This window comes from Miscanthus floridulus, chromosome 2 (assembly GCF_019320115.1).
Source record: "Miscanthus floridulus cultivar M001 chromosome 2, ASM1932011v1, whole genome shotgun sequence".
NCBI lineage: Eukaryota > Viridiplantae > Streptophyta > Magnoliopsida > Poales > Poaceae > Miscanthus > Miscanthus floridulus.
This window is the reverse complement of record NC_089581.1, coordinates 19,681,797-19,698,788: the sequence shown is the minus strand read 5'-3', so window position 1 is coordinate 19,698,788 and position 16,992 is coordinate 19,681,797. Positions and strand designations below refer to the sequence as shown.

Below are 16,992 nucleotides of genomic sequence, written 5' to 3'. Positions count from 1 at the left end.
GTTTCTTTGCCGAGGGCCGCCCTCGGCGAATCTTAGCCCTCGGCAACGGTTCGTTCGCCGAGGGCCCGACCCTCGGCAATCAACGACCCACGGCAAAGGCCCACCTTTGCCGAGGGTCGGGCCTTCGGCACAGTACCGCCTCTCGGCGACCTCGGCCGAGCGTGACGGCGGCACCGGCCGTCAGCCTTTGCCGAGGGCTCGGCGTTAGGCCCTCGGCAAAGAATTTGGAAATAAAAAAATAAAACTCTTTGCCGAGGGCCCGTTGTACAGGCCCTCGGCAAATATTTTGAACGGGATGGCGCCGGCGGAAATAAAAAGAAAACATCTTTGCCGAGGGCCTTGGATGTTGGCCCTCGGCAAAGAAATTAAATAAAAAAAATAAAAAAATCTTTGCCGAGGGCTCTGGATCTAGGCCCTCGGCAAAGAGCGCCCCCATATAAAAAAGGGAACGGCCGGGCGGGCGGCCTTATCCCAAGCCGCGCCCGCCCGAGCCGCCACTGCCGCTGGTCAGCCGACGCCGCCGCCGCGCACGCCACCGCGCGCTCGGCCGCCGCGAGGACGCCGCCGCCGCGAGCTGCCCGCCGCCGCCGCGCAGGCCGCCGCCGCGCACGCCACGGCGCCGCTCGGCCGCCGCGCGGACGCCGCCGCCGCGCAGGGCCGCCGCGCGCTCGCTCGCCGACGCCGCGCAGGCCGCCGCGCGCTTCGCTCGCCGACGCCGCGCAGGCCGCCGACGCCGCTCCCCCGTCGCCCCTCAACCTACAGTAAATCCCTCACCTATTTATAAATTGTTGAAGTTTCAAACACATCGACAGCAAATCCCTCAACCTACAGTACTACTTCCATGATGTCTAGCATCATATAATGCACATCAGTTTCAATATGTCCGTGAGACTCAATCCACTCAGCACCACCATTACCCTAGAGTTTCATAAAAAAAAACATTACCCTAGAGGCACAAGGTAACTTTGTGAAGATCACATTTAAAAAAACTTGAGATTATAAATGAAAATGTTGATATTTTTTATTATATAAAAATATCAAATGTTATAGTAGACATTGACGATGTGATTGTTGTTGTGTTTGTCCGTCGGTCCATCTAACGCTGAGCCTCCAATGGTGTTTGGCCTCGAGCCCTCCACCTAGTGTTGGATGGTCCAGTTCCCATAGAAGCCAAATACAAAGATGGCGCTTTCATTGGGACAAGAACATGACCCTCGCCGCCTAGCCTAGGTAGCCCCCTACCGCACAGGGGCACAAACACGTGTGCCTCCTTGCGGCCAACCTGCCGGTCACCTTGACGTCTTCTTGGTTCTTGCACTCTGTTCATTATGATGTACTGCCTTTCATTATGATTAATCTAGCTAACCGTTACAAGTAGGTGTTTTGAAGCAATTACTTGGGCATGCAATGCAGGTGGTTCTGGATAACGGCCTCGTCTGGACGACCTTGCCGTCACCTTCACTTCCCCGTCCCTCGGTCGAGTAGAAGGTAAAACCATGGGTTGTCGGCCATCGCGCCGTTTTTTGATGTGGATGGCCTTCGTGCCTCCCATTGTTGATGTGTCGGCCTTTGTGCCGTGAATGTGGGTGTTGGCCATCGAGCCGATTTTTTTTTGCAGGTTTTGGAAACCTCCCCGTACAGGGGAGGTTCTGCCGAAATTTTTAACTTATACCCTTTTTTTTTGCAGAGCAAAGGACGTCAAAGGAGCTTCAGAGTAGTCGATTGTCCTCGTCGGCGCTGCGACTCTCCACTGCCCCGACTCGCCACTGCCCCGCTACCCTGTCTCCACCGCCACCTTAGGTATAAACAACCTCTACTCCTGTATCTTTGTCGTAGACTGCGTAAACCAGTTAGGCGTCTCCCGTCCGAAAGAGATACGGTTGGAGGCATGCAGATCACTGTGTGTATCTGACCGTATCTGTTTCGGATTGTCCACGTTTTTTGGACAGCCCGCGTATGCGTATATGAGGTCAGTTTCCATGCTCCGCTCCGATCCGAGCCAGAATTTCGGATAGGAGCGGAGCATGGAAACTGACCTCATCTACGCATACGCGGGTGGGATTAGGATCTATCCTCACCTATTAGACAGTAGGAACACCGGCTAGGTGCAGTTGATGGTTACGTTACTCGGTGATGTATTTGTCAAAGGATGGAGGACCGTCAGTGGATGTACACGGGGCGAAGAAGTCGAAACGATTACGACGTGGATTGGGTGAAGAGGACAGATGACTTCTTGAAACATGCATTTGGCGAGGGTGTAGCTAAAGGGCATTCTCTAGTTTGGTGTCCGTGCAGCCACTGTGACAACAGGAGAAGGGTGGACAAGCAGACCATGGGTAAACATCTTGTCTATGTCTTGTTTATTTATTTTCATTTATATTTTGTTTATTTATTTTCAGTCTCTAATATGTGTACTAACAAGTCTTGTTCATTCTTCGTGCGTGCAGGTGATTGATCAAAGATGGCGAGTAGCCGGCCACGACGTGACACACCCTCGGCTTACGCGAGGAGGCCGCCGGAGGAGGGGGAGGCAGGCGAGGGACAGTTGCAGGAGGCAGCGGGAGGACGAGGGACAACGGCAAGAGGCCGCGGGAGGAGGGGGAGGCAGACGACAGGAGGCAGAGGTAGGAGGCAGCGGACTCAGCCCCCTGAGCCCGTGCCACCGACGGAGGAGGAGGAGGTCGAGGAGGAGCAGGGTGCGGCGCCCGAGGATGAGGGAGGCGAGGCGTCGGGTGTCTACCAGCGAGGCCCGGCGACGCTCCCTTCGTTTCCGCTTCCTCAGAACCGTCTAGTGCTTCGCCCTGTGCCGCCCAAGTAAGTAAATATAAATGATATCACAACTACTTCATATGATATGTTTGAAATCGAAAGAGAAACTGATAAATTTTCTTCTTACTTGTGCAGGGCTTGGGAGGTGTTGTCAGGTACTCCTCTGCGCTCTCCCGCGACCGTCTTGGGTGTGTTGTGTCGGAAGTGGTTCCCCGGCATTGTGGAGTTGCCGTCGGAGGCCCGAGAGCCAGCCTACACGTGGGAGAGGTACGCCCTGGGCGAGGACGACCAGTACCGCAACAAGCAGGAGCGGATACTTGCTGAGTTTTGGGTAAGTTCCTCTCGCACAACATTAATCAATCCTTCACATTGAATTCTATTTTTTTCAAATAACGATTGGATATATCATCTTTTATGCAGAGGTTTTTCAGGGCCGAAGAAGGAACCGAGGGCCTCGCTGATCGTGTGGCGCATGCAGCCTGTAGGAAGTATGTCACCGACATGTTTCACGAGGCGCGCGTCCAGGCCCACATAGACTACTACGCGTCGGCTCGTAGAATGACAGTCACCAAGAGGGAGGCTCGACAGATGACGCTGACCCAGGAGCAGTACCTTGAGGTACATGAATAACATTGATATTGTTTTGTTTTTGAATTAAATATGTTCAATTTCATCTTCATATATGTCAAACACTCGTTGACATGTAGGTGATTCCCTGGTGGTGCCGAGCGCATGCCGACGCCTGGACAATGATCGTGGCTAGGTGGTTCACGCCGGCCTACATAGAGAAGCACGAGTCTCAGCGGGCACTGCGTATGCTCAGGCCAGCTGCCACTCACCATCAAGGCAGCAGGAGTCTCCCCGGATTCAAATCGGCATATGTAAGTGATTTTTCTTCTATTTAGTTTCACGCTTAACGTATGCCTGATTGCTCACCACCTGCCGCCTTTCTCGCAGGAGGCTGCGCACCCGGACGAGGATGTCTCGATGTTCACGGCGTGGGCTATGTCCCACCAGACCAGGGTGGCCGGCAACGTCACCTGGGACCCGGCTGCCCCTCGCGAGGCATACTCCGACCCTAACGTGTACACTAAAGTCCAGGAGTACACGTCGGCGGTACAGCAGCGGCACGGGCCAGAGTACGACGTCCGCACCGAGCCCATTGATGCCGAGGCCATCATGAGGCTCGGTGGCGGCAGGAAGCATGGCCGGACGTGGATTGCGAACGCCGCCATCGACCCCACCACTGTTCCCACTCTGAGCCAGCTCCGAGCACAGAGCACGAGTTCCAGCCAGCCCATACGCTCACGGCCTACTCCGACACTGCAGCGGGTCGATGCGCTCGAGGTAATTATTGTTTTACTCGTCGTAAATTAATATTCTCACACTTGAGTTAGTTTTGCATTACTGAAATATTGGAGTGCAATATTGCAGGCCCAGAACAACGAGAAGACGGCGCAGATCACGGCCCTCACTGCTCGGCTGGAGGCTGAGCAGGCCGCTCGGCAGGCCCAGGAGGTCAGGATTGCAGAAATGATGCAAATCATGCAAGCTCTTGGGCAGAAGACGGGTGTGCCTGTGCAGATGTCAGCTCCTCCGCCTCAGGTGCCGCACGTGTTTGCAGCTACTCCTGTAAGCGTTAAAGTTCACTACTCGCTTGTGTGACATAGAAACCCAGAGAACACTAGCTACTGATTTGCTTGTATGACATAGAAACCCAGACAACATTAGCTATAAAAATTTTGATAGGTTTCTGTCTAAATACTAAAACTGTAGTCCTACAATAATTACTGCAATCTCACATAAGCATATAATTGTTTGTGCAGCCTCAGTCGGCGGGTTCCAATAACCCCCCTCGTGCGTCACCTGATTCTGGAGGCTTCGTTACACCACCCTCGACGCAGAGGCCAGACGGTTGGGAAGGTTGGTGACGCAGAGGCCAGACGGTTGGAGAGGTTGGCCAGCCTCAGTCGGATTTGAACTTGTGGACTTGACACTTGAGTTAGATTGTGGACTTATGGAATTGTTGAATTTGGACTTGTGATGATACATGTGATATCTGTGAGATATATGTGATATTTGTGATGATTGTGATATTTGTGGGATATTTCTGCTGTTGAATATATATATATATATATTTTGTCTGCATGGAAAGCAAGAAACAGGTGGAATGTTGAAAATTTTCACTGGTCTTTGCCGAGGGCCTTGACCATAGCCCTCGGCAAAGAAAATCCCAGGAAAAATTAAAAACAGGTCTTTGCCGAGGGCCTTAACCATAGCCCTCGGCAAAGAAATTCCCAGGAAAAATTAAAAAGTAGGTCTTTGCCGAGGGTTTTGAACACAGCCCTCGGTAAAGAAATTCCGAGACAAAAATAAAAACGTAGGTCTTTGCCGAGGGCCTTAGATATAGCTCTCGGCAAAGAAATTCCGAGAAAAAAAAAAGAAAATAGGTCTTTGCCGAGGGCCTGTATGTCAGCCCTCGGCAAAGAAGCCGTGGAAAATAACCGCGTAGCTAACGGCTACTTTACTTTGCCGAGGGTCGCCGTTAGCCCTCGGCAAATACTTTGCCGAGTGCCCGATAAAAGGCCCTCGGCAAAGAGTCCTTCGCCGACGTTTTTTTTCCCGAGGGTTCTTCACCGAGGGCTGCCCTCGGCAAAGCCTTCGCCGACGGCTGAAGAGCCTTTGCCGAGGGCTTCAGGCCCTCGGCAAAGACCCTGCGTCCAGTAGTGACAATACCTAGATATTTTTCTAACATCGTTCGGATGTAATATAACTGACTCTTATATCTTTTATTCAAATTCATAGCTTTTTTTCTTCCTTTTTGCACGGCACCCATGCGTTCAGCTGAAACCTTTCGTTCGAGCTATACGCTAGCATATGAAACAGATATGATCATCAATTCCCGCGGACATGTTTGTGTGGCCTGAATGCATGGTGAATGGTGATAGGAATGATGTCTTACATTGAGTTAGTTTTTTCTATATTAATATATATGAAGATTGAAGGATTTTTTAGGTTAATATTTTTTAACAAAAAAGTTGTGAATGTAGTAATTTGGACATACAAACTTAAAAGGTTACTTTAGATTATTTTCGATAATAACATATGTGGTGTTGATTTAGATTATTTTTAACTGTGTCTCAATAATTGACGCGTAGGTTACAAAAGAGTGTCTATCCACCAAGCTCACCAAAAAGGAGTCACGGTAATTATTCCTTTTTCTGGAGTGGTTGGACGTGTACTTCGTGGAGAGGACCACACACACCGAACAAACACATGTGTGTGCACTCCTAAAATCGATGGACAAACAACGTGTGTCTAGGTCTCGAACCATCTTGTCTCAGAGAAAAACGCTTCCATGCTAGTACACTTTTTGTTCGCCTCTACGAGAGATCAAATATGCATGTCCCTTTGGTCGTTCGTGCCGTGTGAATAAAGGTAGAAGAAAACAGAGCAAATGCCCCCAAGTTTGTTTGCCAACTCTCCCGTGTCAATAAATCAAAGAAGCAAAAGAATGAAGTGCCACCTCTCCTACTTGTCTCGCGGGAAGGAATGGACCATATTTATATCGTCCTATATATAAAAACCCTGTGAGTTTATTTATGCGTAACCTTAAAGTTATACCTAAAATAGTACAGCCCCACGCATCAGATCGCCATAATAATATAGCCAAGGTGGCCCCCCTCGCTAGAATCATAGCGCCTCTTTGACCGAGATCACGACCACCCCTAAAAAAGAGCTCCGAGACAAACAAAGCCCGTTTAGGCTGCGAGAGCCTAATCGGCCATTAACATTACCCCCCCCCCCCCCCCCCCCCCCCCCCCCCCACCCCCCACCCCACCCCCGCGTGCCCCTTGGACCATCCAGACGGCTTTTCTTATGCGGCAAGTACATCGAGGAGGCCCTAAACAAAGCGTGCGGATTGATTTTGATTCCGTTTTTCCCCTCCTTTTCTTTTTATCGTCGCGTGAGATGAGATGCTGGGACTGGTAGCTTGGGAGGAGAGAGAGAGAGAGAGAGAGAGAGAGAGAGAGAGAGAGAGAGAGAGAGAGAGAGGGAGGTGGAACAGCTGGCATATGTGTGTGCACGAGTATTTATTTTGGATCATAGCGTTCGACCGCCCCGTCCGCAGTGTTGTTTATGCCAAGCGCTATGATTATGTCATGTGGTGAGATTTTTAGGTCGTTTCGTCATTTTCACCACGCAGTAACAGAAGATAAGCTGCGTTATTGTTACTGACGAGGAAACCCCCTGGCCTGTTAATGAATTGATCGTCCAGCGGCTGGAAGAGTTGATGATTGAAGTAATCTGAAGGCCTGCTGGAGACCTGGAGTGAAAACTGCCGAAGCGTGTGAGAGTAGAAAAAAAAAGTTTAATCCGTCTAACTTTTGGTAACTGCTTGCTGGATACCGTTGGGTGGTGATCCAGAGTTGACCCCGTAAAGAGCATCATCACTTATTACTGGTCAGGCAGAGACATTCCCTCGCGTAATAATAGGCAAGTAACCCGATGCGATGCCGTTTACTCCCAGGTAAAAAACTCACACAGGGTAACCCAGGCCACCGCCACGGCTCGGCCGGACGGCCCAAGGATTAACATACGTGTATAGTACTACTAGTCAGCCTGTTCGCCTGGGAGGCCGGACCGGAGGATGATGGCTGCATCGTGGATTATTACTATCGGCTAGTTTTGTGTGAAAAAAAATACTGTTTCGATTAAAAATTTACAATCGTTTACGAGATTCACCGGCCAACCGAACATGCTGAGTAGTAGCGTGGCATCCATGTAGAGTAGTAACGACATCGACCGGAGGCGGAGGAGCTTGAGGAAATGGAAGCAAGCGGCCGGCCGACGGGAGGGGCGACGACGTGGCATCCATGAACACGCTCCACAGGCCGGCCGGATTGGGACCGAACGGAAGCTGAGGTGCCTTGACGAGATTGAGAAGTGCATGGATCACACCTTGGAGGCTGGAGCCGAGTCGGTTCGATCGGTTTGGTACACCGGGTACGCTCGATGCATCGACGCCACGTGCGACGCACATGCCCGCCCGTCCTGGGCTACGGCTCCTACGGGCACGGACTAGTAGGCCGGGCAGCCCGGCCAACGTGAACCACCCTCCAGCCCTATCCACCAGCCTACTCCCACCGCAGTTATTATATCCATCCATGAAATTTCGAGCTGATGTGGGGCTCATGCAACTCCAATCCCTGCCGCGTGTTGCACGATACACGATAACTGCGTGTCCTACGACTCGCGACCGCAAGCGGCTGGGTCCGGACTTCACCGAACACCTATCGGAGCACGAATCTAACGCCAATAATTCGCAAAGGCTATAGATCGCGTCGTGTCATCACCACGCCTAACTGCTGATCTAGTGGTAGTGTCCCTGTGACTGTAGGCAGCGGCAGGCAGCATCACTGACTCTCTACCGAGAAATCCCCACACTGTGTGAGCAGTGCACTGAGGGTTGCCTTCTACAGTTACGATGCCCCTGTATATGGGGCAACATGGTTTGGGATCATTCAATCCAACGAAAACTTTGTGGTAGTACGAGTGACAGGAGATGAGGAGAAGGATCACACACACCAAAACACAAAGAGACGCTGGATTTACTTGATGGTGTGTATACATCACCTTCCAACCTACTGTCCCAAAGATGGAAACAGGCAATAACGTCCCCATCTAACATGTACCATCACAAGATGCCATCTTTCGGGTATCTCTATCTATCTCCCTCCCCTTAAATCTCGTGTGGTAACATTTCTCGCAACTTTACCCTGCAAAGATATGCCTCCCTTGCCAAAACGGTAAATATCATATCGGCATCAAAGCCTATTTTTCTCACCGCAGCGGCAAGAACAGGCGACCACCGATCCATCCGCCATTTTTTACCGCTTCTCCCCTCCTCTCCTCTCCTCTGCCCACCATCAATTCTCGAAGATTTTCACCGGTACCTATTGATCCTCCCCCGCTCCCTATAGCTAGCTGTCTTTACTGCGCCTCCCCTCCTCTCTTTCTCTCTGTCCCCCGTGTCTGCCTCCAAAAGAAAAACCAGCCTGGTTTCCCGAGCGCAGGCCGCAACCACCCCTCCCTCCCCCGTAAAACCCAAGCCAACGCAGGCGAGGCCAAGCACCAACCGAGCACCGCGCGCAGCTGCGCACGCACACACACTCACCAGCAGCTAGTCCGCTAGCTAGCCACCAGCACAACTCGAGCAATGCCGCCTCCGCTCCACTCCACCGCCGCTTCCCATCCCGCGCCGCATGGACGCGAGCAGCACTAGCGCGGAGGAGCGAGCACGGCGAGCGGGCGGCGGGGTGCCATGGACCTCATGGGCGGGGTTGCGATGGACGCGGGCGGCGGCGGCGCCTCGGAGCTCGGCCTGCTCGGCGGCGGATCTAGCAGCAGGCTGCTCAAGCACGGGCGGGGCAATGCGGCGGCGGGGGGAGAGGACCACGGCTGGGGCGGCGGCGGCGGCAGGGCCAAGCAGGCCAGGACTACAGCGTCCGTCGTCGCCGGGGACGTGGTGGAGGCGGCCAAGGCGGCGGCGCCGTTCCTGCTGGGTTCGTGCAGTCCCGGCCACGGCGGGGAGCAGATGCTCAGCTTCTCGTCCGCCGCCGCCGCCGCGTCCTCGTGCGCCTCCACCGCCGCGGCTGTGGCGGCTGATGGTGGGGCGATGCCGCTGTACTACGGAACCCCGGCCTCTTGCTCAGGTGAGCACGGCGACGTACCGGTGGTTGTGGCGGTGCTGCTGCTGCAAAGCTTCCTTTTCCGTTGCTTGTTGATTGGATTTGGTGATTGAAAAGCTTGCTATCCACTTCTTTTCGAGTATTATTGCTTTTCGATTCGAATCACCTCGCTTTCTCTCTTTGCACTTGGACTGGTAGCTACAGATTTAATTTTTACTTGTTTATTACTTGCGTGTGTCTATCCTTTAGCTTTCTTCGTTGTTCATACCGGAAATGGAGCTGATTTGTGCCCTCTTCCGTTTCTTCTACTCTGTCTTCTTCTAGCTTCAGTTATTTAGTATACTTCCAGTCGATTCATGGGGTTTTTATGATCATCAGTTGACTCTTTTAAGCTGCCAATGATCTTTGTGGGGTTTTCTCTCTTTTCGTTTTGTGGATTGCTTTGATTAGATTAGATCAGTGACGACTGTAAAAGTTCTTTCACCTCCGGAAAAAAGAAATGATTTAAATACTATTTTAAAAAGCTTTATTGAATCATTCGTGATATGTATCGACGTAAGTTTGCACTTCTTTTTGCTGACATCCACCAACGCTTTTCTTTGTCCTCAACGGCGCGATCGTGTGATTCCTTTTTGTCATGCCGTCTGCTGATAATACTACTAGTGCTTATTAGAGGAAGAATGAAAAAAATAATGGCGTGATCTCCCTCGCTCTATACCTCCACTCCTTTCCCACTCAGAAACTTAAAAATGAGAAACAGCTAAAAGAGCATGAATGCGTGCGAGAAAGTCTCGAGAATACAATGCAGCCTCGCGATTCAAGCTTACTGTATGGGACCCAACGGTGTGTTATCTTGGGGCCGCTTTTTATGGACATCACCTATGAATCTGTGCTGCTTATCATGTCTCTGATCCTTGCAGCTAGCACTCTGTTCCAGGTTTTTGTGTCTTTTTGCTTGCCTTCTATCCTGCCCTAGGATTGTGTTCAGGAAACGCATGCATCTCGATCTCGGTGGTCATCTCTATGAAGCGAGCAGTACATGTTTTTGGCTGTGTCTTGTTGGCTTTCACTGCTCTGCTGCTCATCTCCTAACTATGCCTGCCTGCTTGCTCCCCGCAGGATTGAGCTCGGTGAGCTTGAGCACCAGCATGCAGGGGGCAATGGCCAGGGTGAGGGGCCCCTTCACGCCGTCCCAGTGGATGGAGCTGGAGCACCAGGCCCTGATCTACAACTACCTGGCTGCGAACAGCCCCATACCTCACAGCCTCCTCATCCCCATCAGGAGGAGCCTCGCATCGTCTCCCTACCCGCCTTCCTACTTCAGCACGAGCACATGTAAGCCAAGAAAGAGAGAGAGAGAGGAGAACGAAAAAGCAAAGCGACCGAGAGTGCTTTTTGGGCTAGCTTCAGTTCCATCATGCACATCGATATGATAAAAGCCGTGTCGATTATTTCTTTTCCGGATCTTGATTGGCGCTGTTGTTGCGTGTTGGCACAGTGGGGTGGGGCTCTTTCCAGCTGGGCTACTCCGGCAATGCGGATCTGGAGCCCGGGCGGTGCCGCCGGACGGACGGCAAGAAATGGCGGTGCTCCAGGGACGCGGTCGCCGAGCAGAAGTACTGCGAGCGACACATGAACCGGGGACGCCATCGTTCAAGAAAGCATGTGGAAGGCCAGCCTGGCCATGCCGCGAAAGCCATGTCCGCGGTGATGGCGGCTGCTGCTACCCAGCCTGCTGCTCTGGCCGGCGCCGGAGCTACTGCTGCTGGCCTCACTGTCAATCAGCACCAGCAGCCGGCGAAGAGCTATGCCACGGGTGCGACTCATCCTCGCTCTCTGCAATATAACAGGTATTATCTTCTGTAGTATTTATGCAAGAATTGCTTTAACACCCATTCTGTAGTATGTCTAGTGTTGCTCTTGCTAGCCAAACTTTCTGCTTTTGCTTTCTCCTACTCCATTCTTCTAGCTGCTCCAGTGTGACACTGCACTTATGCGATATGATATTATGATACTTGTCCAAGTACTTGTTCACATATCAGTCTTCAGTCTATATGTGTTTCCATGAATTTGCAAACATGAATATGTTCATAAGCACTGAAAGTTCAGTCATGCTAACTAATCCCCTCTTTGAATGATTCATGCAGGGAACTGGTGAACAAACAGAATGAGAGTGAAAACATGCAGGACTCTGACAATCTCTCGATGCTGACTTCCATGACTACAGGAAACACAGGCAGCGTGTTTCCATTCTCCAAACAAAATAATCCTTTTGAAGTGACCAGCTCAAGGCCAGAGTTTGGCCTTGTTTCATCAGATTCACTGATGAGCTCTCCACATAGTTCCTTGGAGAATGTGAATCTGCTCAGCTCACAAAGTCTGAATGAACACCAGAGTTCAGCCTCCCTGCAGCACTTTGTGGACTGGCCCAGGACACCTGCCCAGGGAGGTCTTTCATGGCCCGAGGCAGAAGACATGCAAGCTCAGAGATCACAGCTCTCAATATCTGCTCCAATGGCATCGTCTGAGCTATCATCGGCCTCCACATCTCCCATCCATGAGAAGCTGATGCTATCACCTCTTAAGCTGAGCCGCGAGTATAGTCCAACTGGTCTCAGCATTGCAGCGAACAGAGATGAGGTTAGCCAGTTAGAAGCAACCTGGGCGACGATGTTCCGCGATTCTTCGATGGGCGGTCCGTTGGGGGAGGTTTTGACCAAGAACGGTAGCGTGGAAGCAAAAAATTGCCTGTCGGCGCCTCTGAACCTTCTAACCGACTACTGGGATTCAAGCCACGGGATGGAGTCATCCCCTGTGGGAGTTCTACAGAAGACCGCCTTCGGATCAGTCTCCAGCAGCACAGGGAGCAGCCCTAGGATTGAGAGCCACGGCGCCTACGATGGTATCAGCAACCTGCGGGATGATCTCGGCTCAATTGTAGTAAGCCATCCGAGCATCCGCCTTGTGTGAGTTTCTGAGTTCTGACCATGAAAAACTGCAATCAAGATGGCAGCCATAGAAGAGGGACATATGGCTATGGTAATCCTCAAAGTGTGAGGGAGCATTTACGACCACGTAGTTTGTCATTTGAGACTGATCTCCTTGTTTTTTACCACTTCAGTTCTTCTTTCTTTTGTTTCCTTTTAACTTGGCTTTTATAATTTTCACCTTCCTTGGATCGTGAAAAGCGCTATGATGTGTGGTGTGGATGGATTTTGGTGCGCCGTTGATGCATAATCATCTGATAAAAGCCAGTATCCGATCATAGTCGTTTGTTGAGGATTAATGCGAGTATCGCCTGTCGTTCATATTTCATACTCTACACTACAATACTGTTTGTGTGCTCATTGTTGTATGATTCGGTTATATTAACCAACAGGTCGTGAGACTGCACATTTGGATTCAAAATTGTATCTGGAATCTTACTAAATGCTGTTTCCTGTCTGCCAATAATTGAGCATTCGCAATCGTTGGCCCAGGTTCTACCTTGTGGTAAAGCTGGGCTAGAATCTGTGCTCTTCATCTGTAGAAAGCATCTTCAGAAACATAACATTGCATTCACATTGAGAAGAAGAAAGCTGAAAATACTTCATGCTGGAGTAGCTTTGAGAAGAGAAACCTGTACTGAATACGGAGTAACTCCAGGAGCTCCGAACAAATGTACATTTGATACTGTTGCAACAAGAAACTTCTCTGTACACATGAAGGGAAAAGGTACGTACCCTGCTCCAAGAATCATTTGATCGTTTTTCTACCCCCGGCGCAGCAGTATTCCAGCGCTCATCACGACGGCAATAGCCGCGGCACGGCAGGAATACAATGATACTACGTTCGCAGGAGGCGGCTGGCGGCACCAGCCTTTTTCCCACGCCTTTGCCCGCAGCTGCCACTGCCACCGGCTGGCCGGCCTGCAAAAGCGCCATCCCTATTCGCTCGCCCAGCCTGCACTGCAGCGAGGAGGCGTTGTTCATTGCATCCATCCATGCCTGCCCAGCCCTGATGGCTGTGAATGGCTGATGCCTCCTCCATCCGGCATCCATGACGGGCGACCAGCCAGACAGCCGGTAAGCACCGCTGCGTGCCGTCGGCCTTTTGATGATTCGGTGTACAGTACAGGGGACCCTGCTGGTTGGCTGCTGTAGACTCACTGTAGAGCGAGTGATGTGCACTAGCGTGATGAGGCCTGAGGCGCTGGTGGTGCTGCCGCCTGCTTTTTGGTCATCGGCACCGGGAAATGCGTGTAGCACCAGTGGGCTTCGAGATTGGGACGAGATGTTCGTCCTCCGACGTCCTCGAGGCTTGAACAGCCCGAATTATCCGTCACGAAGTACGGTGTTTTTCTCTCACAATTAAAAAAAGCATCAGTCGGCTTATAGCCACCTAAACCATCGTCTGACCCGCCTGTCGCTTGATCTTGATCCATCCGTCCGTCGATGCGATGCTCGTTCCTGTTCCGTGGTTGCAGTTTTTCCACTGTTCGTTTGTTCATGGGTTGTTCAGGGGAACTGTGCTAGGTCATTGCTGCTTGGGTTTCGTTTGCTTGGAGGCACGAAAGGGAAGTGGTCTAAGTGCTGAGTGGAGGGAGCAGCGCTGAGTGTTTTTATGTCATTGTGTAATGGTACGTACGTGTCAGTGCATCGGTAGTACATGGTGCGATGGTGTCAATATCGAGCCACTAAACTATTCCTTTTCCTTTGTATTTATACAGTGTTATTTGTATTGCATGCAGTGCAATTATGCAGTGATACGTAGGTAATATAAAACATGAAATGAAATATATGGAAGTACCTTGTGTTTCACTTTCACCGATGTTAATTTTTCCAAAAAAAAAACTTTCACGGATGTTATGGCCTGTTGGCAATAATAATGCTACACAGTATATTGACAACTCACGGTGTAGCTACAACCACACCCGGCAGTTCAAACTTCTCAAAGATCAATGGAACTCGCTAGCAAAAGGTTGTCTCTGGTGGGCTGGAAAATCATTTCCGCTGCAAAATAGGTGGCTCTCATCTCCTCAGCAACTGGACCGATCGGGCCGGGCTGCGTACGGGCCAAAATGCAAAACTCCCTCTCTGCTACACCGACCGATATCCTGAGAAAGACCAGTAGACCGCCGCCGCTCCATTCTCCGCTGCGGGACCAGCACGAGAGCCTCGCCGGCGTTAGCTCGGCCGACGGCCGTCGCCGCGCGATAATAGGCCGGGAGACGCGGAGATGCTGTCGTCCGCTGCTTTCTCCTCCTCCTCCTCGGCGCTGCTGCGCGGAGCCCCGCCGCGGACCCGGCGGCTGCTCCTGGCCGCCCCAGCGCGCGCGCACAGCGGCGCGGCGAGCCGCGCTCGTGGTGGGCTGCCGAGGTTCCACGCCCCGTCTCTCCCTTCGTCGAAGGTAAGCGTGTTTCTTAGCCCCGCGCGAGCCGTCGGCCGCGTAGTTCGTCGAGTGCCCTGTGCTAGTGTGCTCGTTCCTATTGAGCGCGTGGTGGTCTTCGTTTCTAGTATCCTTCTAGATTGTGTGTTTTATACAGAAATATCACCCACCTGGATGTGGATATGTGTTGCATGAAACGTCGTATACTTTCCCTTGCCTCATTGTCATGGCATTTTGTTGAGCTGTGGTGCCTGTGACTGTCTGACTGAGATGGTTATTACCTTGCAGGGTGAGGTGATTCGTATCCGAGGAGACGAGTTCTGGCATATGACACGGGTTTTGCGACAGGACGCGTCACGCGTCAGCGTCCGGTCACTTTTTTTAGTGGGGCTTATGGTCCTATTCGGCTGGTAGAATTTTGGTTAAAACTGGCTGAAAACACTGTTTTGACTGGATTATTGTGAGAGAAAAATACTGTTTCGGCTGAAAAAGAAGCCGAACAAGTCGAATATGGGGTAAGTCAAACAGGGCTTATAAATACAACCCACAGCCGGCCATTTGAGATATATGGAGCTGTTGAAACATATCAAGGGTGTTGATGCACCATTTTAGTGATCTTCACTTGCACAATGCTTAATGTTTCGTTAGGTGATTAGCGTATGTGCTTTGCGAAGTGCTTAGGTTGATTAGACCACCGCTTATACGTTTGCTCTAGGTTTAGGCCTAGTGTTTAGTGATGTTTGCATACCTCTTACCACTCGATGTTTGCGAGCATCATTGTTGTACATCAGAGGGACTTGCAGTCTTACGAGATCACACCAACCGAGTTTGTGCTGTGGCCGCCACGGTGTACCGGAGGGAACAAGGCCTACGGCGTTTCGGCCAGAAGCTTGATAGTGAAGACGGTGGGGAGCATCCGGGAGAGGCTTGCCGGAAGGAACGTCGGAGACCCACTTACGCGTGGGGAAGGCCCGAGGCCATCTACGGAGTTACCCGATCGGGTGCTTAGCCCTTGCGAGGGATTCCTTGCGAGGGGCTCCAACGAGGACTAGGGAGAAGCTTGCGCGCTTCTCGATACCTCGGTAAAAATACCGAAGTCATCGATGGGAGTTTGCATATTTTTACGTTGCTCTTTAGCTTCCGCATTTACATTGATTGTATTACTCTTTTTACGGTAGAGATAGCAACACACTAGCAAAATCGTAGTTGCACATTTAGATAGTTTATCTTTTGTATAGATTTTGTTAGGGTTAGAAAAAGAGGCTATCGTTTAGGAGTTAGATTTTTAAGTTGCCTAATTCACCCCTCTCTTAGGCGTCACGGTCCACTTTAATTGCTATTAGAGCCGGTTGGCTTAATTTGGACCTTTGGCTTAACCGCTGTTGAGCCGACGCTATTTAGAATAGTTGGAATGGATACCTCTAGGCCTCCGTACTTTGACGACACTAACTTCCCATATTATAGAGCTAGAATGGCTTGCTACCTTGAGGCGATTGATTTTGGAGTTTGGGGAGTCACTCGAGACGGGATGAAACCCATTAAGAATCCCGATAAACCCACGAAGAGTGATGAAAAGGAAATTCATTTCAATGCTAGAGCAAAAAATTGCTTGTTTGAATCATAGTATGCATGTGTTTAACCAAATGTTCACTTTAAAAACGACACATAAAATTTGGTTAAAACTTTAAGAGCTCCATGATGACACAAGTAATGTCTATGAGCAAAAACATTGTCTAGCTAAACAAAACTATGATTCCTTCGAAATGAATGATGATGTGCTTGTTCGTGATCTGTATTCTCGTTTGAATCTAATTATCAATGAGCTCCATTCTATAGGATTAACAAAGCTAGATGATGCGGACATCGTGAAAAAGATCATCTCCGTGCTATCACAAAAGAAATATGCAAGCATCATCATCATCCTTCACAACATAAAGGACTTGAGCACCATAACCCCGTCCATAGTCATTGACAAGATAGTGGCATTTAAAATGTCATGCAAGATGAATCAAGAAGAACCCTCTCCATCAAGCAAAGATAAAGCTCTTGCATGTGGCAAGAAGAAGATAAAGGACAAGCAAGTTAAGACAAGCTCAAGCTCCTCAAGTGAAGAAGAAGAAGAAGAAGAGGATGATGATGATGATGATGATGAAGATTCAAGTGA

General features: G+C 50.7%; 1 protein-coding gene across 1 annotated transcript; it reads left to right on the top strand.

Moving 5' to 3' along the window:
* Nucleotides 1–8,837: 8,837 nt before the first annotated feature.
* LOC136519094 (growth-regulating factor 6-like) lies at nucleotides 8,838–12,817 on the top strand. The gene is made up of 4 exons (XM_066512755.1): nucleotides 8,838–9,485; nucleotides 10,581–10,796; nucleotides 10,960–11,311; nucleotides 11,609–12,817. Exons 1-4 carry the CDS (start codon nucleotides 9,095–9,097, stop codon nucleotides 12,429–12,431), a joined length of 1,782 nt encoding a protein of 593 aa, XP_066368852.1. The 5' UTR covers nucleotides 8,838–9,094; the 3' UTR covers nucleotides 12,432–12,817.
* Nucleotides 12,818–16,992: the final 4,175 nt, after the last annotated feature.